A 25,091-nucleotide genomic window follows, 5' to 3' on the forward strand; every position below is an offset into this window, starting at 1 on the left:
GGAATCACCAGGGAACCCCGGGAAGGAGAACTAAGGCTTCTAGCGGCTCCAACATGGCCTCTTGCCTTCAACTATCAAACTCTGTTGTCAGGCTGGACGCTGCTCACATACCCAAGTCGGAGAATCTGTGGGGTTTTGATGGAGATAAGTTCAATCCTGTCTCTGAGAAGGATCCCAAAGGGCATGGAAACATTGGGACAGAGGGGATATGAGCACGGCGACGGTCGGCTTAACTCCGTTGGTGAGGGGCAGAAGTGGCTGAGGATCGGTGCTCTGACTTCATCGCGACGAATATAAAGGGCCCCCGTAATGCTTTCGTTATCGGCATTACCCCCCGTTGCTGAGAAAGAAAAATCTCCCTCACCAAGAGACTTATCCAAGATCCGAGTCCGTGAAAAGACAACCAAGAGCGAAATGGCACCGAGTCTCCCAACCCGTCAGTTGGGCAAAGGTGGACCACAAGTCACCGCTCTAGGCTTTGGTCTGATGGGCCTGTCAATCTTTTATGGGAAAAAGCTCCCGGATGACCAGAGGATGAAGTTTCTGGACCACGTCCTCGAGTCAGGGGAGACCTTCTGGGATTCTTCGGATGTGTATGGAGATAGCGAGGACTTGCTAGGCCAGTGAGTCAACTCCTCCGACGATGACGACCACATCGAGTCCTAATTAGTCGCCTTCTTGCCCTGCAGGTGGTTTAAGAAGACCGGGAACAGGAGCAAGATCTTCCTGTGCACCAAGTTTGCCAATATCCGCCAGCCGGATGGAACATCAAAAGTCAACAACGACCCAGCCTATATTCGTGAGGCATGCGCCAAATCCCACAGACGCCTCGGTCTCGAGCCAGGCGATGCCATTGATCTCTACTATTGCCATCGTGTCGACCGAAACCAGCCAATCGAGATCACAGTGCAGACAATGGCTGAATTGAAAAAGGAAGGCAAAATCCGTTACCTTGGGTTGAGCGAGTGTTCTGCTGAAACGCTGCGACGGGCTTGCAAGGTGCATCACATTGCCGCGGTCCAAGTCGAGTATTCGCCGTTCTCCATGGAGATCGAGCACAACGACCTCTTGAAGACCTGTCGAGAATTGGGCGTCGCGGTGGTGGCTTATTCGCCCTTCAGTCGAGGGTTTCTTACAGGCACGATCAAATCGTACGACGACTTTGAGCCGGAAGATCGACGCCGCGCCATGCCTCGGTACTCGAAAGACAACTTCCACAAGAACATGGAGCTTGTAAACGCCATCACCGCCATCGCCGAGAAGAAAAATGTCACGCCCGGGCAACTGACGCTGGCCTGGCTCATGGCCCAAGGCGACGACATCATCCCCATTCCCGGCACGACCAAAGCGAACAACTTTGACGAGAACATGGCCAGTTTGAAGATCCAGTTGACTATGGAAGAAGAGAAGGAGATCAGAGAAAAGGTCGAGGCTGCAGAGATCACAGGGGCCCGGTATCCACCGGCCATGCAGGGCAACCTTTACGCGGACACTGTGCCTCTCAAGGCCTGATAATGCATTTAGACGAAATGGTACTGGGGTGTAGCATCGTCGTACATAGGAACAGGGCCGCTTTGCTGCCCACCAGGATCAGGCCCGAAGTGGTCCCGACCGAAAATCGAAACTGAAGAAGAGTGGATAGAATGGCCGGCCCATCTGTGTTCTTCCCTAAAGAGATACTTGCGAGGAAAATACAAATACCACTGTGAACAGCAGTGGCCCAAAGCAGGAGCTAAAATAGATGCACACCAAAGCCATCCCCGTGCCAAGCCTTGACGCGTGACACGCCATGTGCCGCGTCCTGAACGCACACCTTGCTGTCGCTTGCTCCCCCCAACACTCCTCTTTTGGCGTCAATAATACGTTCTTCAGGTTCATGATCCTGCAATTCAATCAGTGGGCTCCCAATACGCTTCGTGTTGTGCCCGGTACGAACACAAACCACCCCAAACAGGACAAATCTTGACAGACCCGTGTGCGGACGAGGTGCCAGATGGCAGGTGAGCTGCAATTCTCGTCGGTCCATCGTGGTCGCCAACAATGGGCTTCATAGCTCCAAGGCATGCGCGCAGTCATTGCCGACACCCGTTAGCTGAACCTCAATCGCCATGGAATTCTCAAATGCCCCGTTCCCTGAAAATGCGGCTTTCTTTGCCAGGAGCTATCCCCAACATCCGAGATCTTGAGGGCTTCATGGTTCTTACCCTTCGACCCCTGTCGGCATCCGTATGCCTGCCTCGGCCGGAGACCGTCAAGAGCGGGAGTGAGTTGCAGTGAATGGTTGTCTTCCTGTGAAACTCGGGTTGCTCAAGATGTTGTGCATTGATGCCTCCGCCGGCTACTATCCATCGGCACCTCGGCCATTTCTTTCCCCAACTCCAATTCCATGTCTCAATTCCAAGTCCTGGCCAGCACTATGAAATGGGGGCTTCTGCCCTCAATTGCCTTGGTGATTACTTCGAACTCCCTATCTCATCAGACGAGCCATCAGGAATTATGGCGCAAACTTTGAGGTTCGACGGCCAGACCGTTGTTGTCACTGGAGCCGGAGCTGGTATTGGCAAAGAGTACGCCCTATTCTTTGCATCCAGGGGTGCAAATGTCGTGGTCAACGATTTAGGAGGATCTATCAAGGGCGAGGGTGCTAGTACAAAGGTCCAACAGTCTTCACATGCTTCAAGCACAAAATGCTGATCTGCAATCACAGACTGCTGACCTAGTGGTAAACGAGATAAAAGCTGCCGGCGGCAACGCTGTTGCAAACTATGACAACGTTCTCAACGGCGAGAGGATCATACAGACCGCCATCGATGCCTTTGGTCGCATTGATGTCTTGATCAACAATGCTGGCATCCTCCGTGATATCAGTTTCAAGAACATGACAGATACCGACTGGGACCTCATTACCGATGTGCATGTTACTGGCCCTTACAAAACCACGAGGGCTGCCTGGCCATATTTCAGAAAGCAAAAATATGGCCGAGTGATCAATACTTCATCCTCTGCAGGGTTATTTGGTAACTTTGGCCAATGCAATTACGCAGCCGCCAAAATGTCCCAGGTTGCCTACACGAAGACATTGGCGAGGGAGGGAGCAAAGTACAACATTTTTTGCAACGTTATCGCACCAATGGCTGCAAGCCGGTTGACCGCCACTGTCCTCCCTCCTGAAGCTATGGCAAAACTGAAGCCGGAATGGATTGTCCCACTGGTTGCCGTACTGGTGCACCCGTCCAGCCGCGAGAGTGGCTCCGTCTTCGAAGTTGGCGCCGGACACATGGCCAAGCTGAGATGGGAACGTTCAGATGGTCTCCTCCTTAAGCCCGACCACTCATATAGTCCTGGAGCCATCCTAAAAGCATGGTCCAAAGTGAATGACTTCTCGAGGGCAGACCACCCTGATGGCCCCACTGATATGGTGAAAAGACTGCAGGAGTCTCTGCAAATCAAAAAGAACGAACCAGGCCCGGAAATTCGTTTCGATGACAAGGTTGTTCTGATCACTGGTGCTGGTGCTGGGTAGGTCGAGGAGGCTGGAAATTACTGTGCCTTCGCTGACATTCGATACAGTCTTGGTCGAGCATATGCATTGGCATTTGCGAAACTCGGTGCCAAGGTTGTTGTCAATGATCTTGTCAACCCAACCGACGTTGTCAATAAGATCAAAGCTTTAGGAGGTCAGGCTGTGGCAAATAAGGCGTCGGTTGAAGATGGCGGTGCCGTTGTCAAAACTGCCATTGACACCTGGGGCAGAGTCGATATCCTAATCAACAACGCAGGGATTCTCAGAGACAGAGCATTCGTTAATATGGCCGATGACCAGTGGCACATTATTATGAATGTACACCTACGGGGCACGTATAAGGTGACAAAGGCGGCCTATCCCTATATGGTCAAGCAAAAGTACGGTCGAATCATCAACACCACCAGCACAACCGGCATTTACGGCAATTTTGGCCAGTCAAATTATGCTGCAGCAGTGAGTACTGCTCCTATCATTTAATCTCTATCATCCCTAACATAACTCAGAAAGGAGGCATTCTTGGCTTCTCTCAAGCTTTAGCCTTGGAGGGCAAAAAGAACAATATCTTCGTCAACACTATTGCGCCAAATGCTGGAACTCAACTCACCCGAACGGTAATGCCAGAGGAGCTGGTTCAAGCATTCAAACCCGACTACGTGGCACCTCTCGTCCTTCTTCTCAGTTCTGACGTGGTACCACCCCCGGCTACAGGTCTCCTATTTGAAGTCGGCAGCGGCTGGCAAGCTCGGACCAGATGGCAGCGAACGGGCGGTCACGGATTTCCTGTCGATGTCAAGCTCACCCCCGAGGCCGTTCTCGAACAATGGTCCAAAATCATTAATTTCGATGACGGCCGTGCCGACCACCCTACAACTATTGCAGAGGGCGGCAAAGGAATCTATGACAACTTGCAAAACAAAGCGCAGAAGTCTCCGACCAAGGACAAGAAGGATTATGTAGCAGTCATTGAAGCGGCGAAGAAGAGCAAGCCATTCGGTACCCCATTCAGCTGGACAGACAGGGACGTCATTCTGTACGCCCTCTCTCTTGGTGCGAACAGGACACAGCTCCCATTGATCTACGAGAACGACCCGAATTTCCAAGTCTTACCCACTTACGGCGTTATTCCATTTTACGGTGCCAAATCCGAGCACAGCCTTGATCAACTTGTCCCAAACTTCAGTCCGAAAATGATCCTACATGGCGAGCAATATCTAGAGATCCGAAAGTTTCCCATCCCTACAACTGCAAATGTGATGTCTTACCCGCAACTATTGGAGGTGGTTGACAAAGGCTCTGCTGCCATAATCATACAATCCTATTCGACAAGGGATGCAGCAACTGATGAGGAGTTATTCTACAATCAATTCACGCTATTTGTTCGTGGATCTGGCGGATTTGGCGGCGTCAGGAACGATATCAATCGTGGCCCCGCTAGTGTTGTCTATACACCACCAAAGCGCGCTCCAGACTCGATTGTGGAAGAGAAGACGTCCGAGGATCAAGCCGCCATATATCGCCTTATGGGTGATCGTCTCCCGTTGCACATTGACCCCGAGTTCGCCCGGGCCGGTGGCTTTAAAGTGCCTATTCTGCACGGACTCTGTACCTTTGGTTTTGCCGGCAAGCACGTTCTCTTGACGTACGGTGAATTCAAGAATATCAAAGTTCGATTCGCTGGCACTGTGGACCCCGGACAAACACTCGTTACAGAGATGTGGAAGGAGGGAAGCAAAGTGATTTTCCAGACCAAGATCAAAGAGACAGGAAAGTTGGCTCTGTCGAACTGCGGCGCTGAATTGCGAGGTATACCTAAGACGAAACTGTAGAGTCGTACAGCGTGTCTCTGTTGGTAGGCGTTGAATACAGTGTGTTTTCCCTGGATTGCAGTGATGTGGGAATTCTGAGTGACTTGTTCATCACCCACCATCGAACTCTGAGAAGCTTAAGCTTTAACCCAGAGGTCGAAATGCAAGACGGCATGAAAAGACTCCGGATTGATTGTGTTCGGGATGGATTGTGAAAGACAACATCAGACTCATCCAAGTACAATTCTTCAATCCCGTTTCGGCCGAGTTTAGCACTGGGTAAGGTCGATGTCTCCTCCATTTCCTTCGTGGCGCTCACCAGACAAGACAGACAATGCCGCGACCAGCACCGCGCAGGAGACTTTTATTCTGTGCCTCGGTCGTTCTTCGCCTTCCAGTACGAGCAGCAGCCGAACGAATCCAGTATGGGTGCAGCTATCTTCTATGTCGGGCATATTGTTGTATACCCTTTCTATCCCGACCCTCGGCTGTATGTCTAGGGACAATGATCTAGATGCACGCGCCCTCTTAGCCCAACCCTCCTCGCTCTTCTGTCTGGGAGGTCGCTGTTCTCGAAAACTTGTACACAGGGAAGGTCCAATATGGCCTCTGGTGAGACACCTAACCATCGAAAGAGCGAGTCTGCTAACCCCACTCCCACCCAGCCATCCTCTCAGCTATCTCGTCCATCCTAGCAACTACAGCCCTTGCTGCTCCGGGGGCGTTGGCAGGGCTGGCCTATCTCAATGCTCGATGGAGACTCCCCGTTGACGTCCACCTGTTTCGTTGCATAATCCAGAGTCAAATGGCTTTCAACAGACGTGAGAAGGCGGATCGAATCAATTCCTTCTACGTACTAGAGGAACACGCCTACGATGCAAGGATCAAGGATCAGACGTTTATTATTTACCAAGGACAGTCATGGACCTTCAAAGAGACCTACGACGTGGTTCTTCGATATGCCGGATACCTCCACACGGAGCACGGGATCCGACGCGGCGAGATTGTCGCTTTAAATTTCGTCAATTCTCCCCAGTTCTTGTTCTTGACCCTGGCAACTTGGTCCGTGGGGGCGGTGCCGGCTTTCATCAACTACAATCTGACCGGCGACGCCTTCGTTCATAGTGTTTCGGTCTCGACAGCACGGCTATTGATCATTGATCCCGAAGTCGCACCGAAGGTTCTGACTGAACAGACGATATCCACTCTCAAGGCTGCTGATTTTCGTGGCATCGACTCCCCTTCATTGGAAACTGTCGTCTTTACACAGGACTTGCAATCGACCCTCGAATCCGGATATGGTCCATCGTTCCGTGCCCCCGACAATGCGCGAGGAGGAATAACTGCTCGCTCACCGGGGGTTCTGATCTTCACCTCCGGGACAACCGGTCTCCCTAAAGCTGCCATTGTGCCTTGGGGGCGCAAAATCTCCGGAGCAATGTTGATACCTCGCTGGATCGGTCTTGAGCCTGTCACCTCCAAGAAGCCCGACCGCTTTTATGTCTCCATGCCGTTGTACCATGGCACTGCGTTCCTGCTCGGCTTCAATTGCTGTCTCGAACACGCCACCACGCTTATACTGAGCCGCAAGTTCTCTGTCTCTAAGTTCTGGGACGAGCTGGTTGCCGCCGACGCAACCGTGTTTTCATACGTGGGCGAAACACTTCGCTACCTGCTCGCTGTTCCCCCGCAACCCGACGACCGCACGCGACATCGTGTCCGGCTCGCCCTTGGGAATGGGCTGCGTCCAGATGTTTGGGAGCGCTTCAAGGATCGCTTCGGTATCGAAACGATTGCAGAATTCTACGGCGCGACTGAATCTGTTGCTGCAAGTTTCAACCTGAACCGAAACTCATTCTCGTCAGGCGCGATCGGCCAAGTCGGTTTACTGGGTGAACTGCAGTATTCCAGAGTACAAGCCATCGTTGATATCGATTGGGAAAGGGAAGAGCCTCGTAGAGATCCCAAAACGGGATTTTGTGTCAAAGTGCCAAGGGGTGAGCCCGGCGAGTTACTCTATGCCGTCGACGCAAAGGATATTGCGTCTAAGTATGTAGGATATTACGGCAACAAGAAGGCGTCCGACTCAAAGATCTGGAGGGATGTCTTCAAGAAGGGAGATGCGTGGTTTCGGTCAGGCGACGTTGTCAGGTTTGACAAGGAAGGCAGGATGTGGTTTTCCGACAGGATCGGCGATACCTTTCGATGGCGGAGCGAAAACGTCTCGACTAACGAAGTCGCAGGGGTGCTGGGCCGTCACCCTGCCGTCATCGAGGCCAACGTCTATGGCGTCGAGATCCCGAATCATGACGGCCGCGCCGGCTGTGCCGCGGTTCTGCTCAGGGGCGTGACAAGGCCGGATACACCGGTATCCGAGGACGTGCTGGCGAGCATCGCCAGCATCGCCCGGGCGGGCCTGCCAAAGTATGCCGTGCCGGTCTTCTTGAGGGTCGTGACCGAGGTCGTGGCGACGGGGAACAATAAACAGCAGAAACACGTCTTGAGGAAAGAGGGCGTGGAACCGGCCAGAGTTGGCGTCAAGGGCGACAGGATATTCTACCTGCGGCCTGGAAGCGACCAGTTCGAGCCTTTTGGTGACGAAGAATGGCACCAAATTCGGAGCGGGATGGTGAAGTTGTGAACGCGGCTCTATATACCTCCTGGTTAGAGGCAGCCCTCATCAAAGGGCCCGAGAAGATCAGACATGCCCATGCCTTTGTCGGGAAATAGATCGTATACCACATAGTAGAAGCATTTCAACGATATATGTCTTGAACCTAGGCGGGAGATGAATGCTGTTTAGCAGCAGAAATGAGAGGGATAGCAGTTAGCCTCGAATCGAAAAGATGATAGAGAAGGAAGTATGCGGCAGGAGAGAGTGAGATAGTTACCATGGTCTGTTTTCTCTTTCTTATCCTTTCCTCCTCACTACACTGACTCTGACTGTATTACATCCTTTCGCTCCATCCTTATCATACGAACTATTTAAATGTTCTGACATTCATTCATTCACTCATCCGACCATCTCAACGTCCCCCAGGTACTCCAAGTTAACCAGCATTGCAAATGAGTGGTCATAATCTATGTTACAAGTTGGAAGGACGTCCACGAGACTGGCCCGATCGATCAAATTCGTATTGTCGAACGAAGCAAAGAGTTGCGCACTGTTTTGGGCAGTGTCTACCCTCCCATTTTTGCACGGCTCTTGGTTGGTGGAGGGAACGGTATCCGGGGGAGTTTGCTGCGGCTGCTGTTGCTGCTGTTGCGAATGCTGATGCTGATGGTGCTGAGGAAGAGGCGAAGCTTCTCCAAAATCAGCACCAAAGCAGCTAGAGGCGAGATTGAGCTGGCGGCTGCCCGGGCTGTAGTGGACGCCTCGGTACTCGACGCCCCAGAGTTTCGACTCCTGGTTGAAGAGGAGCGTGACGTTGGCCATGATGGCGATGTACGTCAGGAAGTCACCGCCTGCGTCGCCGCCCGGAAATGCCTCTCGGGACGTTTCCAAGACTTTGATGCAGAAGAACAGCGAGGCCAGTATCTCGGTCGTCACGTCGCTGGTCGTCTGGCTCTCGAGGCGTTTCGTGTGCGTGATGAACGCGGTGAATTGGAAGGGGATTCCAGCCGTGGCTGGAAGGTACCGGTCGAGCTGTGATTTGTGCATCTCGCGATCGACTCTCGACACTTCAATGGCCGCTTCCTCGACCCTCTTGACCGAGAGCGCCTTGTCCTTGTTTCGAAGCTGTGGCCGGTGCAGGGCCGAGACCACAGACCAGAACGTGATGTGCAAGGACGCCGCATTGGTGATGACACAAGGACTGTATCCCTCCTGGCCGGCCTGGGCCCTATAGACGCATGAAGCGGGAAGTGTCTTGTACCAGGCCTGTAGTTCCTCATCGTACCTCTGCACAAGCTGTTCGTTCGACGTGCTACTCTTCAAGAACATCATCGTCGCCGTGGATCCGTTGTCCCCCTTGGCCGTCGACGTGGATTTCTCGCTGGGCAGAACAGAGAAATGGAGCTCGAGAACCTCTGCTCCCAGCTTGCATAGTTCAGTGCTCTTGATGCACATCTGCGCTAGAGCAATCTGGTCGACCATTGTCAGGAGCACTTTCTCCGAGGTACTAGACAGATCGACAATGTCGAAATCTTCGAGTGTAAGTGCTGGCGTATCGAACTCTGCTTCTTTGATCCGCAGCGGTCGACCCATCGCAATCGCAAGCATTCGATCCCGGATGAAACACGACCACCATACTCGTTTGTGCAGCTTGGATTCCTGAGACTGCACCTTGTACTCGGCCTTCCTGTGCATGCCCAGGGTTTGTGCAAGCGTAATGGCAATGCCCATCCAGTACCATGCACCCCTGTTGTCGCCGGGATATTCGCTCCAATATGCCATCAACAGCACGGCTTGGATGATGGCGAGTTTATCAGTCTCCACGTCATGATCATAAAGTAGCTACGATGGTTGTTAAGATATGTGGGGTCAGTATGGGACTCTAGGCATGGCACTTACTCGAGTCCTTTCGTAAAAGGCCTTTCGGCAGGCCCGTCGAGAATTGAAACCCGCTCTCTGAATCTCGCTGGTGTCTACAAAAGGGACGGAGGCAAATACGATGGCTTGTAATGGAAGGATACCGATACTTGCGCTCTCGCCATTTAAAGCCCCACGAATAGCAGAAAGATCGATGGTCGGCATGTACGGGTGAACAAACTGGATGTAAGCGGTGAGCAGAGCTTTCAGAAAACCTGCCGACGGCAGGTCCAGGGCGCCCTTCAGGCGGAGATAGTTGATGTCGTCTACGCCGAGGCTCTGTGAGAGCGGCGTCACAATATCTGGAAGACTGTCGTGGGTTGTCCGCAAGGACGGTGCCGAGGAGGGAGAAGGCTGCGAGACGGCGGTCAGGCTCTGGGGCGTCAGAGCAGCATTGTTGTTCATTCGGTTGTGCACTGCCTCCTTGTCGACGAGGGACGCATAGCTCAGTTCCTGGTGCAGGAACCGTGCATCGAGTTGAGCGGTCGCAGATGATTGTTCAGGAGCCGTAGTAGCTGGTTTTAGAGGATTGTCAGCTCACCCCCTCCCCACAACCAAGGTTCAGGTGAAGGTGGAAAACATATGCATACCTTGGATACAGGATTGGGAGAGCATGTCCATATCCACGCTATCGTCGAGCCATCCTGTGGTATGCGTTGGCGAGACTCGACCTCGACACGACGGGGCTATTATTGGTCCTGAGCAGCCATCAAGAGCGCCGACATCTGGGATGATTGCTCCGTGTTTTGGTCCAGCATGCCTTTGGTTGTTCGTCTTCAAGCGTGGACGGGGCTTCTTGCCACGCTTACTCCTCGCCGTCTGACAGTGGACGTCGTCGGTGAGACAATTGCTGCACGGAGGACCTCGCTCCTCGACGTTGCAGCGGATCTTGCGTGACCGGCAGGTCAGGCATGCTCTCCCTGCTCTTTTGGTCAGGGTTTCAGGGGGGGGCAAGTGGGTGGTGGCCATAACACTCGTCTTGCTCTTGCGCAGAAATCAACTATTGTAGCCTCTGCTAGCACAGAAACAAACTGTCTTATTTCATCGTGTGTATCACGGTAACTGGTTCGAAATCGAAGAGAATTGAGATTGAACAAGGGAACGACAAAGAAAGGGATGGCCTGATGTCCCCAGGGACCAGTCACACGAGCCCTCCTCCCCCCGCTAAACTGTTTGCAGTAGAAACCTTCTGGCCTTATCCCGCAATTTGAACCCCAGAATTTCTTTGCTGCCTGGAGGAGCTCTGGTGGAGAGACCGTCCCTGTCTCCGAGCTGGACGGAGGTGACGGGGTATCTACACATGAACAAGTGAAAGAGAGAGAAAGGAGCCACAAAAGCCGGTGAGGCCTCGGTAACTGTAATATGCCGAACCCTTCGAGTATAATGGGCGCCATGGCTTCAGTTCTCCAATACAACCCCAGAATGTCGGAGGAGGAAGTGTGGAGAGATCAGAGAGCCTCACGGTTTGGTGAGAAATGTGCAATTTGTTGCGATTTGCGTATAGTCTATGGGAGCTGAAAGATTGATCTGGTTGAGGTTTCCGGCCGCTCTGCTAGAGACTATGTGTGCTACAATGTAGTTTTATCCACAAGAACCCACAATATTTGCAATGACAGAGTCTTGGACAGTAGGAGCGCCATACCGTTCTACTCAACAGCTACAAACACTACCAGCATCTCGTCTCCCCGACACTTTAAAACCTCGCCTGAACCTTCTCCTGAACATCCTGCAGAGCGAACTTGGAGAAGTGCTTCTTGGAGACTGTGCGCGCAACGTCCTCGCTGGTGAAACCTTTCGCTTGCGTAGCTGGGTTATATCCGAGACCAGTGATTCTGGCGACTTCGTAATCCGAGACGGGCGTGGCCTTCTTCCCATCGGCCCGCTTGTAAATGGTGACGATCGAAGCGCCACCGAGGCCGAGGTTCTGCTGGAGCGCGTACCGCGTCTCCTTGTCCCTGACGAGGCGGTTGTTGGCCCAGCCTCGCAGGTGCCAGACGAGCTCGGCGCATTGGGCAAGGCCAGTTGCTCCTATGGTTTGGCTATCATCAGCAATTGCAACGAAAGAGATCAAAGAAAGACTTTTGCTACCGTACCGAGAGGATGGCCTTTCGAGATCAAACCACCCGACGGGTTGATCACGTATTTACCACCATAGGTTATTCCACCAGCGCGAACGAGTTCGTGTGCTTTCCCAACAGGCGCCAGACCGAGGGAATTGATCAACATCATCTCGTTGGCGCTGAAGCAATCGTGTAATTCAACCACGCTCACGTCATCCTGTGTAATTCCAGCTTGTCGGAAAGCCTCCTTAGCTGCAATCTCGGTCATGTGGTAACCACACAGGTCAATGGCAGATGTGCTAAAGAGGTCTGGAGAGTCTGTCGCGAGACTCTGACCAATGATCTGAACCGCCTGAGACTTTAGGCGCGGTCTCTGGTCCAGGAACTCCTGCGAAACTAGGACGACGGCGGCGGCGCCGTCGGAAGTCGGGCAGCATTGGAGTTTTGTCAAGGGCGCATGGATCATCGGTGCCTTCTGGATTTCTTCCAAGGTATATTCTTGCTGGAACTGCGCGTAAGGGTTTCGTTGACTGTGTTCGTGGTTGATGCGAGCGATTTCAGCGAAGTCCGCTTCCGTGGCGCCGTATTTCTCGATATATTCTCTTGCAGCATTACCGAACAGCTGGGCGGCCATGGGAGAATTCGTGAATCCTTTCGTCGCCTGCAACATCTTGGCGGTTGTGCCCATTGGGGCCTCACGGTCGTCCCAGAACCCTTTCAGACTGCCGGGGAACATCTTTTCGAACCCGAGCACAAGGACACAGTCGGCGGCACCGTAAGCAACCGTCTGTCTCGCCATGTTCAGGCCACTGCTGCCAGTGGAGCAGTTGCTATTCACGTTATATATGGGGATCGAAGTCATGCCGAACTGATAAAATACTCTCTGAGCAGCCGTAGAGTCGCCGTAGACATAGCATCCAATGCCTTGGTCGACCTCGTCATAGTTGATATGAGCGTCTAGCATAGCCTTGATACCGGCTTCAAAAGCAACTGCTTCGGTGTCAGTAGTGGAGGCCATTTTATGACGAAAGACAGAATAAACTATGGTGTGCTTGCTTGCACTATAGGGGCTGATTCGCAGGAGAAGTTACCTTCCGTGTCTTTCAGAAGTTAGTATCAATGAGCATGACCAGATCAATGAATGATGCAAAGCTTACAGTCAACTTTGCCTCTAGGTTTGATGAACTTCGTCATCCCCACGCCTAAGACGTAAACGGGCGCTGCTTGGCGAGGCATTGTAGCGAGGTATGAATGCGGTGTTGATCTAGAGCAAGGAAGAACGAAGGGCGACAGGTATCGGAGATGTTATATGTTGCAGAAAGATTTCTGTCTTAAGAGCACAGGGAGAAATTGAACTGTTGGCTGATATGAAGAAAAGCTCGAGAATCAGCGGTTGATGTAAAGCTGATAGATCTATCCTGCAACAGCTTGACCGCAAGCCGCCTCCCGAGGCCATCGGCATCATGCAGCTCGTTCTCAAGGTTTTTTTGGTGGAATGGCGGTTTCTGCATATTGAATTGCCGGGTGAAGCCGAGGATCTTGGTTTGACTGGGAGTCTGATTTCCGTGGGCAGGTCCTTTGGCCGCATAGTACAATAGCAAATGTACGAAAGATGGGATGGAAACATGATGCAAACTGGTTATACCTAATTAGGCTTAGGTGGGCCCTCCGAGGTCTATATGTGTCTCTCTATTGCCGCCTTGTATAGCCGCCTTGTATAGCCGCCGAGTCCTCAAAAATTTACTCGAATCAACGAAATGGAAGAAAGCTCAGTAATCAGCGAAGTCAGTTTGACTTCCGCAAAGATACTGACTGAACACAATACCTCATTCACATGATGGCGACCAGCGACGACAAACCGCACGAGATCGTTCAGGAGGAACGCATGCCGAGTCCAACTCCACAAGAGACAGGGCTCGAGAAGGTCATTTCTGTCGACACCGTCCACAACGATGAAGCCATCAAAGTGATTACCAGATACACCGGGCCGCAGACTTGGGAACCCGAGGAAGAGAAGAAACTTCGCAGAAAACTAGATCGACGGCTGTTGCCCATTCTATGCGTCACATACGCGTTGCAGTACTATGATAAAGGTATGGTCTACCCAAGTTGCGTTCAGTATTCGGTGAAGCAATGTCCTGTCTAAGAAGTACATCAACAGCTATGATATCCGTGGCGGTAAGATTCCACATGTTCCATGTATAGGGATGCCGGCTCAGTGTGATATCGACAGGCCATCTTCGGACTTCGCGAAGACCTCCAATTGACAGGAAATCGCTACTCGATGGCTGCGGCTATTTTCTTCCTGGGGTTTCTCGGTGGAGCCTATCCGGCTTCTCAACTGGCACAGAGGTATCCTATTGAGCGAGTTGCTGGATGTCTCGTCTTTACCTGGGGAGTCTGTTTCGCGCTCACCCCAGCGTGCCAGAATTGGCAGGGGCTCTATGCCCAACGGTTCTTCTTGGGCTTTCTTGAGGCAGGTGTCAGTCCCATCTTCATGCTCATCATTGGACAGTTTTACAAGAAGGACGAACAAGCGCTAATGATGGGGTGAGTTCTTCATTTCTCTCCGCCACTGTGAGCATTCACTAAATTCTTCAGAGTTTGGTATTCGGCGTCCTCGTTCATCTCATTCGTCGGCTTTCCAATTAACTGGGGATTGGGTCATATCAAGGGCTCGCTGTCACCCTGGCGCTATATGTATATTGTGGGTGGGATCCTAACTACCTTGTGGGCCTTTGTTATTCTGTTCTTTATGCCACCGGATCCAATTCGAGCCAAAGGTTTGACGGAGAGACAACGATATATCGCACTGGCGCGGCTTCGAATTAATAATGCTGGCGTCCGAAATCTGCACTTCAAAAAACAACAACTCTTTGAGTTGTTGAGAGATGAAAAGTTCTGGCTTATATTTGCCATGGGGTACCTCAGCATGATTTCTGCCGGGGTGGTCAATGCCTTCCTTCCTATCGTCGTCGTTGTTGGGTTCAAACTCGACGTCTTCAAGGCTCTTCTCATCCTTTCACCAGGTGGAGTTGTGGTCGGGGTGGCCATTCTTGCTTCAACCTATACGGCCTACAAAGTGCCAAAATCGAGGTGCTATATCATTTTTGGCAGCCAGCTGGTTACCGTTGTGTCAGCCTGCCTGCTGTGGAAGTTGCCATTAAGTGCTCTCGGCGGACTCCTCTTCTGCTGTTATATTTTTCCTGGATTCACCTGTGGATGGGGTGTTATAATGGGATTATCAATCGCCAATACTGCCGGCTATACTAAGCGGGTTGTCAGCTCGTCTGGCATCTACTTGGGATACTGTCTAGGTAAGTCTAATCTGCTCGATCTTTTTTGTGTTTTACAAATCAGCAACGACCAATTTTCACGATTCGGTCTTATTGTCTCTAGGCCAATTCACTGGACCTTTACTCTTTAAGGATCAAGATGCGCCTCGATATGTGCCTGGGTTTCAGGCCGTTGTTGCTACTGCGGCTGCGGCTGCAGTTCTAAGCTTGATATATCGATTCGTCTGTGTCTGGGATAACAGACGTCGTGATAAAGCAGGCATCGCCGAGGCCTTCGAACATGCCTATGAAGATGATTTGACAGACAAAAAGGTATAATATTGATTCGAGGTGGGCGATGAAGTTTCAACGAATGCTGATATTGTGATAGAATCCGCAATTTCGGTACATATATTAGTAGCAATGCGGTATGCCCCCGGAGAGAGGAGTGATGCAAAACCGATGAAAGTAAAGGCAGTCCGATCTCTCCCAGTTATCGAAAATACAAACACAGCTAGTGGTTGACATCGATGTTACTGTGGCCGGATCGCCTGGGGCGTTCGTATTGAAACTTGCACATGAGAGGGTGAACACGTAAATGCCTATGTCAGCACAGCGACCGTTCAAGCAAATACGGCCTGCACATGAATTTCAGTTGTGCCAATATCATCTTTCCGAGGTTAGGCGCCCACTGGAATATGGTATCTCAACACATCTCACATGTATTTACTGGCGACTGCTTCCGTACAATAACATCGTCTGGGTCAGATACAGCCAAAACGAGGAGATCATCGAGTGCTAGTAAAATGGATATAAACTTATCCTTTGGTCTCGTAATTATGCTGTTAAGAGAAATATCGGGAATACCGTCAAGACATCTACTCAAATCCGCCACAGAGTGAGTCGAGGTGGTTGAAAAAGGTTCCTGCATTTTCCACCACGCCGTCTTCGTTTCCTGGAGATTCCATTCATACGTAAGGGGATGCACCGAGAGTTTCAATAACACACGGCCTTCAATCCATATTCCTCTCATCTTTTTATAATGCTCGACGATGAGTGCATCTCCGTCAGCCATAGACGAATACCATCCAATATACAGCCCAGGATTCAGTAGGTAGAAGTATCCGCTGAAATTGAAGTAGAATCGGCTTAAAGATATCAAAGCATCTTCGATCAAGAGTTTTAAGCAATCCTTGGATTTCATGGGTCCTGCTGAGGCTGCCTGGGGCTGGTTTGGGCTGGTCGCCGTCCTCGACGTGGTCGCGATCGAGGCGAAAATAGCGCATGCCAAGGACAAATCTCATTGGCTCTTTCCAAAGTTTTGGGCCTTACCAGAATTTTGGCAAGAGGCAGATTTTGGGCCGTAGGGGGCCAACACGCTCTCGCTAAAACAAAAGGGCCTTCAGCCTCATGTGCCCCGATAAGACAGACCACCCTTCCAAAATTGTATCCAGAATTTTGGTTTGAGGCTTCTATACCGAGATGATAGGTATAAAACAGCCATGAATGACCCGATCATGAGGTCGATCAACTCCGGTTCCTTCACTCCTGTCTACCCGGTCCCATCCCCAGATTCTTTCCACCAAGTCGCCTCAGGCAAGTCCTATGACACTGTCTACAGAGTCAATCATCTCCATCATTTGGCGTTGCGGCAGCAACACCCCGGCCATGCTTGTCATCATTACTCTACTTCAACGTCGACCGCGACGCATATCTTCCACTTCCGCTACGTTGGAAGAGGGGAATAACCTCTCTGCGCCTTCTACGAGCGCAATGGATCCGCCAATAGAATTGCGAAAGAGAAAGTGAGCCTGAATGGGAAGTCCAAAATTTTGGACTTCCTTTTCCAGCCAAGCTTCAGGTCCCGATCCTCCCATACAGCCTGGTGCCTCGGCTGCAACAAATCCGAATCACTCATCCATAACGCAATAGCTCCGGTACTAAGAATCCCGAAACAGGTGAAATCAGAGGCACGACAGACTCAAGCACAAACTTTACTGGCCTACAACCCCACCCAAAACCATGTCGAAAGCTCTTCCGAACGCATGGCCCTCCCTCCTATTGCAACTGCGCTCAGCCTGCTGGCCCGAGCCGGGGGTGAGGCTGGAGACAGAGGTAGATTTAAGGGGATGTAAGCGGAAGAGAAAGATGAGGGGAGGCGAATCAGGACTGTGAAGTCATGCAAAGCTGGTAAAAACGTAGGAAATCAAGTCAACCTGGTGTGTTGAAGTCCCACGAACGGCACGACACAACACCAACCAAACAGGAGGTGGCATCGGGTCAAAAATTGGCAATCCTATTTCACGGTGTCGAATACACTACAGAAAGAGTTGCCTATAACCCGTCTAAAACTTGAGGTTCCTGGGATAGCGATCCATGAGTTGTCCGTCTGCAAAGGGCAAGCAAGGATCGCCTGCAGCGAAGAAGCAATTGTTGCTAGCAGTGTCGGTAAAATCTGGACTATGCAAGAATATCTCAGAATTGCCACTCAGCAGCCTAACGTTCATATATTTAGCGTACGTCATTTCTATCTTTTTGCTCTGTAATACGATGGTATAAATGGTGGCGGTGTTGGGTGTTCGATCTCTAATTATCGGCAAAATCACTGGTGACGCACGCGGCGTAAGGACGCGTCGTCGAAGTGAAATCCATGGTCGATGTAGTAGCAGTCTCCGTAGTCGGTTTCTGAAACCTTCAGCGTGTCTCGAAGTCTGGAGAAGGATTTGCCATGCAATGGACGCACCAATATGGTGGTAGTCGTGGTCATTATCGTTGTGGTGGTAGCTGTTGCCTATAAGCCAATGATGACAGCATGTACTGATATCATTAGGGCAGCCAATGGTGAAGTAAAAATGCCAATAGCCAGGTAGTCCAGACTGATGACATATCAGCTGCTGAGCGCTCCAGTCAATGGTAGAGGTGGTTGCGACATCAGCATAGCGATGGTGACAAGCATTTGCTTAGCCGAGAATTGCCAGCGCCGGAACTTTGCAGCTTCCTGTCGCCAGAAGTTGACTTAGCAATTTAGCAGTTCATTAACCATAACCCGTCGAGGACTTTACGTGATTGCTTTCGGCGAGTACAGCCGGCAGGTTTTGGGTTTCTAGTCTAAATAAGATACGTACGGATGGATCGATAACTGTGGATGAAATGGACGTCATTGTAACGGTAATCAATAGTTGAATGGTAGAGGTTGTTGTCAAGGTCGTTGATGATATTTCGCCCTGGCTGTGCTATCACTATAGCATGTTACGCCTTGAGGATAAGTTTTCTTGCTCTTGCTTAGTGGCAACTGCGCCTAACGTTCTGTTTTCGAGGCTCAGATCCACATCTACGCTACGCTTAGCATCCAGACCATCAAAAAGATCTTCACCGCCGCTGCCAGAATATCCTGATCCTAGCAAACTAGTCTGAACGGGAATGAATCTTTTAGGAATCAGTATAAACTATAATTACGGGTCTCTGGCCGTGTCACCACGCACACTGCTGTCGTTGGAACGATCGCCGTAGTACCGGTTGATATCGTATTCGTGGTCGGGATTGAAGCAGTCTGTACTTATTCATCTGTGGGCATAGCCTTTGTCGATTGCTAGCTCAAACACTCTTGTGTTTATTTGTAGTGGTGTAAGCTGGGGAAATAGTGGGAGATGGAAATGTCCGCGCATGGTAATGCAACAAGCACCCCAAACCATGTCTTGAGCCAACTCTTACCGCGCCTCCGGGAGAAGCGAATTGGCCGGAGATGGTAAGCACGCCCCCGCATGCCCAGACGACAATGTGCCATGAGTCAGGAGCTTGAGCACCGGCTGATCATGTTGACCTTGAACAAGAGAACAACGTTCGATTTCTGTACCAAGAAAAGCTCATGCCAAGACAACTTTACTACCAATGCTGACGACGTAGTATCTGTTGTGGTACTAATCTTGTGTCCATCAATGTGGAGGCCTGAGCCGTGATGGTGGCCGTTGTTGTCGCTGTAATTGTGCTGATGCTGGTTGGCCCCGCCAGAAAGAAAGTCGAAGTCGAGGTTAGAGTCGTGTTGCAGGTAGTGCATGACGCTGTCCATGTCGTCGTACATGTCGTCGTGTAAGGAGTCGGATGCCCGTCGCCCTTGTGTGTGTAGCATCGAGTGATGGAAGGGGACCCTGCAGTCCGGACGCGATCGGACCTCGAGTAATTAATGCCACTACATACCTGACATGAGACAGATATGTCGACAAGCAGGCAAAAGTGGGTATGAAAGAAACGCAAGCTAAGGTAGTGAAACACTAAAACAGCAAAAGACATGATATAAATTATCACTGACTTCGATGGCATCGCATTGGTCTGCCTCCTCAATAGGAAGAGAAGGAGGTAATTTGGAGATCAAACATCGACAACGCGCGTTTTCGCTACAAGTTCGTCGCTCATTCAAAACTTGCGGTGTCGACCCAAAGCAGCGGCCACTTCCCCATATTGAATCTCCATTCCCGCCCTAGACGCCCTGGTAATTAAAGCAAATAAGAGTGGGATCCAAAAAGGACGTTGGCCATGCAAGGTGGAGTCGCGACTCCCCTGAGTTTTCCATCAGGAGCCGCCTTTGGAAAGCGTTCATAACCTGGCTTTGTGGATACAGGATTCCTGCTCTCTGGCACTAAGAGCCACTGTGCAACTTCCTGATGCTGCATAAGGGGTAGACTTTGAAACAAGCAAGAACAAGCCTCCGAGGTTACACAAGGGGCGTATTTGCACCACATTCTAAGAGAAGAGCACCTGATACACCTGTGATTACATTTATGGGAAGGGAGAGAAAGAATATACACACGGAAAGCAAGAGCTGGCTTCAGCTGGATGACAGCTCGCCCAAGCTAGCGCCACAATAGCAAACATGAAGGTTTTTTCCAGTCCTCCTTCCTATCGCCATAATTATAATTGTACCAGGGTCGGGACATACTCGAGACTCTCATGCACAATCCCGGGGTTGTCACAGCCCACTCTGGTTCGCAGTGGGCGATGGAGAAAAAGAACCGCCCTGTCCAGCACCCGTTCCTCCATAACGATCTGCCAGGATATTTAGCGTGGGTTGATACTACCGGTATACCTTTTGATGGTAATATTCAGAGAGATACTACCAGAAAAGTTAATGCAAGCCTTAGTTCGTCCCTCACCCCGGAGCATTGCTCCATCCGCCGTTGCCAAGGCTGTTCGACCGCCGCGGTCGGTGGAAGTTTTGTGCGTTCATTGTGCAAGCTTCAATTTCACTCACGGCATTCGCAGCAGTGCAACTCTCTTTTGCGAATCTTGGAGAGGAGCAATTGAGGCAAGAAAGCGAACGACATGTCCCAAGAACAAGAGTCAACGCTGCGCCAACCGAAAAGAAGGAAAGTGCGGAAAGGCACGCAGAGTTGTTGGGAGTGCAAGCGCCGGAAGATACGGTGCACATTCACATCCCCAATGGCTAATATCTGTGACGGATGTTCGCGCCGGGGAACATCGTGCATCAGCCAGGAGCTTCCAGATGAGCCTGGACCTAAACGGAGCGTCGAGGAAAGACTGAGTCGACTGGAGACGCTAATGGAGAAGTTGATTGACAGCGTTGGGCCTCATGGTTTCTCAGACAACTCTGCTCGCCAGCCTCTGCAGCAGGAAGGTCTCAACAGGAAATCCCCCCTTTCGATAAGTAGTTCTGGTGTCGTGAACTCTGTACCTTGCAGAGTCAGCTACTCTTCGCAGCGGGGTAGTGACGGCGACGATACCTTGGTAAGTTCGTTCTGGTTCGATAGCCTGTCTATTCTCACAAGGTCATAGCATTATCTGCAGTATCATGTCACCTCCGAGCCAACGATGAAACAGCCTTGGGCCATCAGACTCACAGACCCAAGGCAGAATACCCGAGGGCGGAAAGAACTATCTCACATATTGATGTCCGCATGGCCCAGTCAACGTGATCTCGATCTTATCCTTGAAGTTCCAGTTGAAGCCTCAAAGTTTCTTCATGGAATCGCCTGCTCGTCAGAAGGCGTTCCGTCAGCACGAGAGATATTACAACTACATCCGCAAGATTCTCACCCTGTCCTGCTCGCGTGGAAGCTCTTGAGTCTAGCCAAATACCTGCAAGCGATCCTGCCGACTTCTGTGCATAACCTCAACAGCCTTTTGGTGGATTACCACAGCATCATGGTCCATGCTGTCGAAACGGCCCATATCGTTACTTGTAATGAAGAAGTGATATACTCAATCGAGGGTATTGAATGTATCATGCTGGAGAGCCTCTACCACAACGAGGCAGGTAATCTTCGCCTTTCATTACTTTCTGTTCGCCGTGGAATTGCACTGGCGGAAATGATGGGCCTTCACCGCGGGAAATCATTAGCACCAGCTTTTCTGAAGCCTGAAACGCGGCTCCGAATTAAGCCAGAGCAATTGTGGTTCCGTCTCGTCCGCTTGGACCGCTATCTATCGTTATTGTTAGGCCTGCCACAAGGTTCACTTGATGACAGTTTCGCAAGCCCTGAGGCGCTCAAAGACTGCCCGCCCGTCGAATGCTTGCGGCGTATTGACTGCGTCGCAGCTGGCCGCATTCTGCAACGCAAAGAAGCCGATATGATTGACAGCAATTTCACTCAAGACATCGACAAGTTACTACAGAAAGCTGCGGCCTTCATGCCAAGTCGGTGGTGGCTGGTTCCGGAGCTTACAGCCACCCGTGCCGAAACCTGGGATGCCTTGGAAGAGGTGGATCGTCTGATGTGTCAATTTGCCCACTTTCACGTTATGGCCCGCCTTCACCTTCCATACGTGATCCGGGCTGATCAAAACCCTTATAACTGCGTCGCAGCCGTCAACGCTAACCGCGAGATATTGACACGCTTCGTCTCTTTTCGCAGCCAGACCAGCCGCTGCTACCGCGGAATCTTGTTTCTCGCCTTCATTGCAAGCGTGACAATATGCCTGGCGCATATCAACACCCATGCTGCCGGCCAGAGAAACTCTATGACGACATACCTTCTCGCGCACCAACGCATGGGTGACCGCGGCATGATAGAGAGGACTCTCGAATTAATGGAGCCCACATCCAATGATGTGGCAACCACCAGGATTCACACCATTCTGCGTCATTTACTCCTGATCGAGGATGATGCCGCACACGGCGGAAGCTACTACACCTATGCCTCGGCTGCGCGCAGTGAGGACGAGCTTGAGTGCCATGGAAAAGTCAGCGAAACCGACAGTGGGTTGCGTATTTCCCTTCCACATGTTGGAACGATCCAAATTACGCGTCGCGCGATTGAGAAGTCTCCATCAACGGCACAAGTGCCGTCTATGGAGGAAACGATGCCAGGGGTATCTGTTACCGGTCCGACTGTACCGTTGAACCCTGCTAGGTCATGCGAAGAACTAGAGGGGCACGAAAGCTCATCGCCTGGGCCACCAATTCCTGCCACGGCTTGCACTCCTGGCGATGAGTCGGCCATCCCAGGGTGGCATGCTCACCCTTCACTCTTAGATTCTATGTCTCTACGGCATTATTCCGTATCTACTGCAAAAGATGGCGGTTTCCTCGACCTCAATGACGGCGGCGGACCCCACACGCGCCTCGACCCGGAAGTAGACGAATTTACAGACGATTGGGACCTACAAGGCGTTGACATGACTCTGTTCGATAGCATTCTCCATGGCCGCCTTGAGCTCTGAGCATAACAGAGGAGCAAGTTGGGACACCACTGATGGGTAATGGACTTGATTGGCAGTGTGCTCAAACGTGTAGAAAGCGCTAGGCGATATTTCGAGCGATATCAGGTCAGGTTCATTGCAGGTTACATTTGGCTTGATATAAACCGAATGCTCGACCGTCTCCGTTCCAGGAAGTGCCATATTCTGCTCCTTATAGTTCAAGATGACATTCATTGGCCTAACCCCTTCATGTAGCCTTGCCGAGGCCACAATACCTCCTCGGTCACTCTTTCTCGATTTCCAGGCGGCCAGAAAGTCTACGGTATCACACCAGGCTCTGGTCAGCAACTCCTCCGCTTGGGTGAACTGACAGTCTGGTAGCAGACGATTGCACTCATCTCCAACCTTCAACGCACTAGTCAAGGTACTCAACAGCATCCCCGAAACTAGCTTCTGTGGCAGGGCCGTGGCGTGCTCAGTCGCAATAGCCGCGTGGGTAACCGTTGGCCTTCAGCCTCTCGATGCGGAAGGGTTCCCTTTTCTGATCAGATTTGAACATGCGAGAAAGCACACGAGGACGCAACACGAATATTCTTGCCGAGAACGAGCAATAGCCCGATGGAGATTTCGCTGCCTTTGGACCCACCGACAATAGGCCACTCTTATTCATAGTCGACAGCGCGTGCTACGATATTTGCGAGACGGTGCACCGTTATGAGGGTAATGCAGTTGTCGTCCCCCTCATCTAAAGCCAGAGCACGACGGCTGTTGACGTTGATCTGGGTTTTACACAGACGGAAGTCTTTCCCAGATCCATAGGAAGAGCTGCAATCGCTCGGAAACAGTCCCGGAAGGAACAGCGACTATTCCAATGGCCAGAGCCATGCTTCGAGTTTCCAATTTGACAGCTTAAGATATGGACATTATCGCCTTCTTGTATTTGTTCAATTCTCGTAGGTATTCGCGGACGTTCACCTTCCAGGCGTACCAATCCTGACAGTCGAAGCTCGATCTTTAATGTCTCGAGGGAGTTGGAGGTGCTTATGAACACGGTAATCCGAACTCACGTAGCCCATTCGATCGGGGTACCGCGCTTCACTCGAGCCTGTATGGCGGCATCGATGAGGTTCTGCTGAGAAACACTCCCTGGATCCTGCTGAGTCGTGACGAATGGCGGTACTGTTTGGACGCCTTAAAGAATTGCCGCCAGTTCTTCAACGCCGCGGTAGTCAGTCTTCGGTCCACGTCACGCCTGGCCTCAGGTCATTGATGCAAACGACCTGATCATGTCAACCCAACACATTCGGGTGTAAAGCAAAACCGGAACAGTTGACACCTTTCTGGACGACAGTGGAAGCTCATGCTTCTTAGCAAAGACGAGAGCATCGATCTCCAGAGCAACATCTGCATGAACATCAGCGAACCTGGAAAACAATCTTAGGCTATTGGAGAGCTTACTGCTCGTTCCGCCGGCGAATGCAAATTTCACTATCGTTCTGTGCACAAAGTTGCGCTGCTCCTTGTGCTTTATTCGTTATTCGGCCTTGGGACCTTCAAAAAAGATGTTTGGCAAAGCTAGACGGCTCCGAAACCCATTCCTGCGGTTATCCTTTGGTCGAGGATTCCACCAAAACACGGAGACACACATTATGAGGACTACGGCGACTTTGAGAAGCGCCTGGCCTCCAGTCAGAGAATTCCGCCCTGTAGCGGTGGGCAGGCGCGCTCGGCTAGCCCAACAGTACGCATTTGAGATTGCGAGATCGCGGTATCGTCGGCGTAGCCAGCTACTGCCACTAGGCGATATAGTCACGTACTCCATACGGGGTCTGAATAGGCCCAGATTTGGGGGCGAAGGAGTTAATGTAACAACGGAGAGAGAAAAGGGCTGAGACATGTTACCAAAGTGGATGGCTTCAAATAGTTATATACCAGCGAGCAAGTGGTTTGGGCTTCTAGTCATACAAGGGTGACTTCACAATCCCAGGTCATCACTATCCAGATCTGCCCGAGCATCAGCGTTACTCAATCAAATCGTGGCCTGCTCATTCTTGTCATACTTCAGTCTCTTGCTGGTGTTCAGCTCGCAAGACCTCCCGATACGAACAGCTAAACAGGGAAAGTCTAACCTGAGTTTCGGTCAATAAGTCACAGCTGGTATCCAACTGGAATCTCCGGACAGACAAGGAGGGAAAAGTTAAATAAGTGGTTGAGAGCATGTGATTCTCTCCATGATCTTCT

At 51.3% G+C, this 25,091-nt stretch overlaps 7 protein-coding genes across 7 annotated transcripts; 5 read left to right on the forward strand and 2 right to left on the reverse strand.

Moving 5' to 3' along the window:
* Positions 1–414: 414 nt before the first annotated feature.
* Positions 415–1,512, forward strand: Z519_06586 (uncharacterized protein; the record flags this gene model as incomplete). Its single annotated transcript, XM_016764325.1, has 2 exons — positions 415–623; positions 690–1,512. The coding sequence occupies 2 exons, from the start codon at positions 415–417 to the stop codon at positions 1,510–1,512; spliced, it is 1,032 nt and encodes a 343-aa protein (XP_016619407.1).
* A 984-nt stretch (positions 1,513–2,496) lies between these two features.
* Positions 2,497–5,352, forward strand: Z519_06587 (uncharacterized protein; the record flags this gene model as incomplete). Its single annotated transcript, XM_016764326.1, has 4 exons — positions 2,497–2,655; positions 2,708–3,519; positions 3,571–3,979; positions 4,030–5,352. The coding sequence occupies 4 exons, from the start codon at positions 2,497–2,499 to the stop codon at positions 5,350–5,352; spliced, it is 2,703 nt and encodes a 900-aa protein (XP_016619408.1).
* Positions 5,353–5,933: 581 nt separating this feature from the next.
* Positions 5,934–7,972, forward strand: Z519_06588 (uncharacterized protein; the record flags this gene model as incomplete). Its single annotated transcript, XM_016764327.1, has 2 exons — positions 5,934–5,943; positions 5,997–7,972. The coding sequence occupies 2 exons, from the start codon at positions 5,934–5,936 to the stop codon at positions 7,970–7,972; spliced, it is 1,986 nt and encodes a 661-aa protein (XP_016619409.1).
* Positions 7,973–8,344: 372 nt separating this feature from the next.
* On the reverse strand, positions 8,345–10,831 carry Z519_06589 (uncharacterized protein; the record flags this gene model as incomplete). Its single annotated transcript, XM_016764328.1, has 3 exons — positions 8,345–9,787; positions 9,845–10,377; positions 10,453–10,831. The coding sequence occupies 3 exons, from the start codon at positions 10,829–10,831 to the stop codon at positions 8,345–8,347; spliced, it is 2,355 nt and encodes a 784-aa protein (XP_016619410.1).
* A 724-nt stretch (positions 10,832–11,555) lies between these two features.
* Z519_06590 (uncharacterized protein) lies at positions 11,556–12,940 on the reverse strand (the record flags this gene model as incomplete). The annotated part of the gene is made up of 2 exons (XM_016764329.1): positions 11,556–11,890; positions 11,956–12,940. The coding sequence occupies 2 exons, from the start codon at positions 12,938–12,940 to the stop codon at positions 11,556–11,558; spliced, it is 1,320 nt and encodes a 439-aa protein (XP_016619411.1).
* Positions 12,941–13,759: 819 nt separating this feature from the next.
* Positions 13,760–15,536, forward strand: Z519_06591 (uncharacterized protein; the record flags this gene model as incomplete). The annotated part of the gene is made up of 5 exons (XM_016764330.1): positions 13,760–14,015; positions 14,084–14,100; positions 14,156–14,472; positions 14,524–15,239; positions 15,322–15,536. 5 exons carry the CDS (start codon positions 13,760–13,762, stop codon positions 15,534–15,536), a joined length of 1,521 nt encoding a protein of 506 aa, XP_016619412.1.
* Positions 15,537–20,630: 5,094 nt separating this feature from the next.
* Positions 20,631–22,871, forward strand: Z519_06592 (uncharacterized protein; the record flags this gene model as incomplete). The annotated part of the gene is made up of 2 exons (XM_016764331.1): positions 20,631–20,936; positions 20,985–22,871. 2 exons carry the CDS (start codon positions 20,631–20,633, stop codon positions 22,869–22,871), a joined length of 2,193 nt encoding a protein of 730 aa, XP_016619413.1.
* Positions 22,872–25,091: the final 2,220 nt, after the last annotated feature.

The sequence above is a fragment of the Cladophialophora bantiana genome (assembly GCF_000835475.1).
Source record: "Cladophialophora bantiana CBS 173.52 unplaced genomic scaffold supercont1.9, whole genome shotgun sequence".
NCBI lineage: Eukaryota > Fungi > Ascomycota > Eurotiomycetes > Chaetothyriales > Herpotrichiellaceae > Cladophialophora > Cladophialophora bantiana.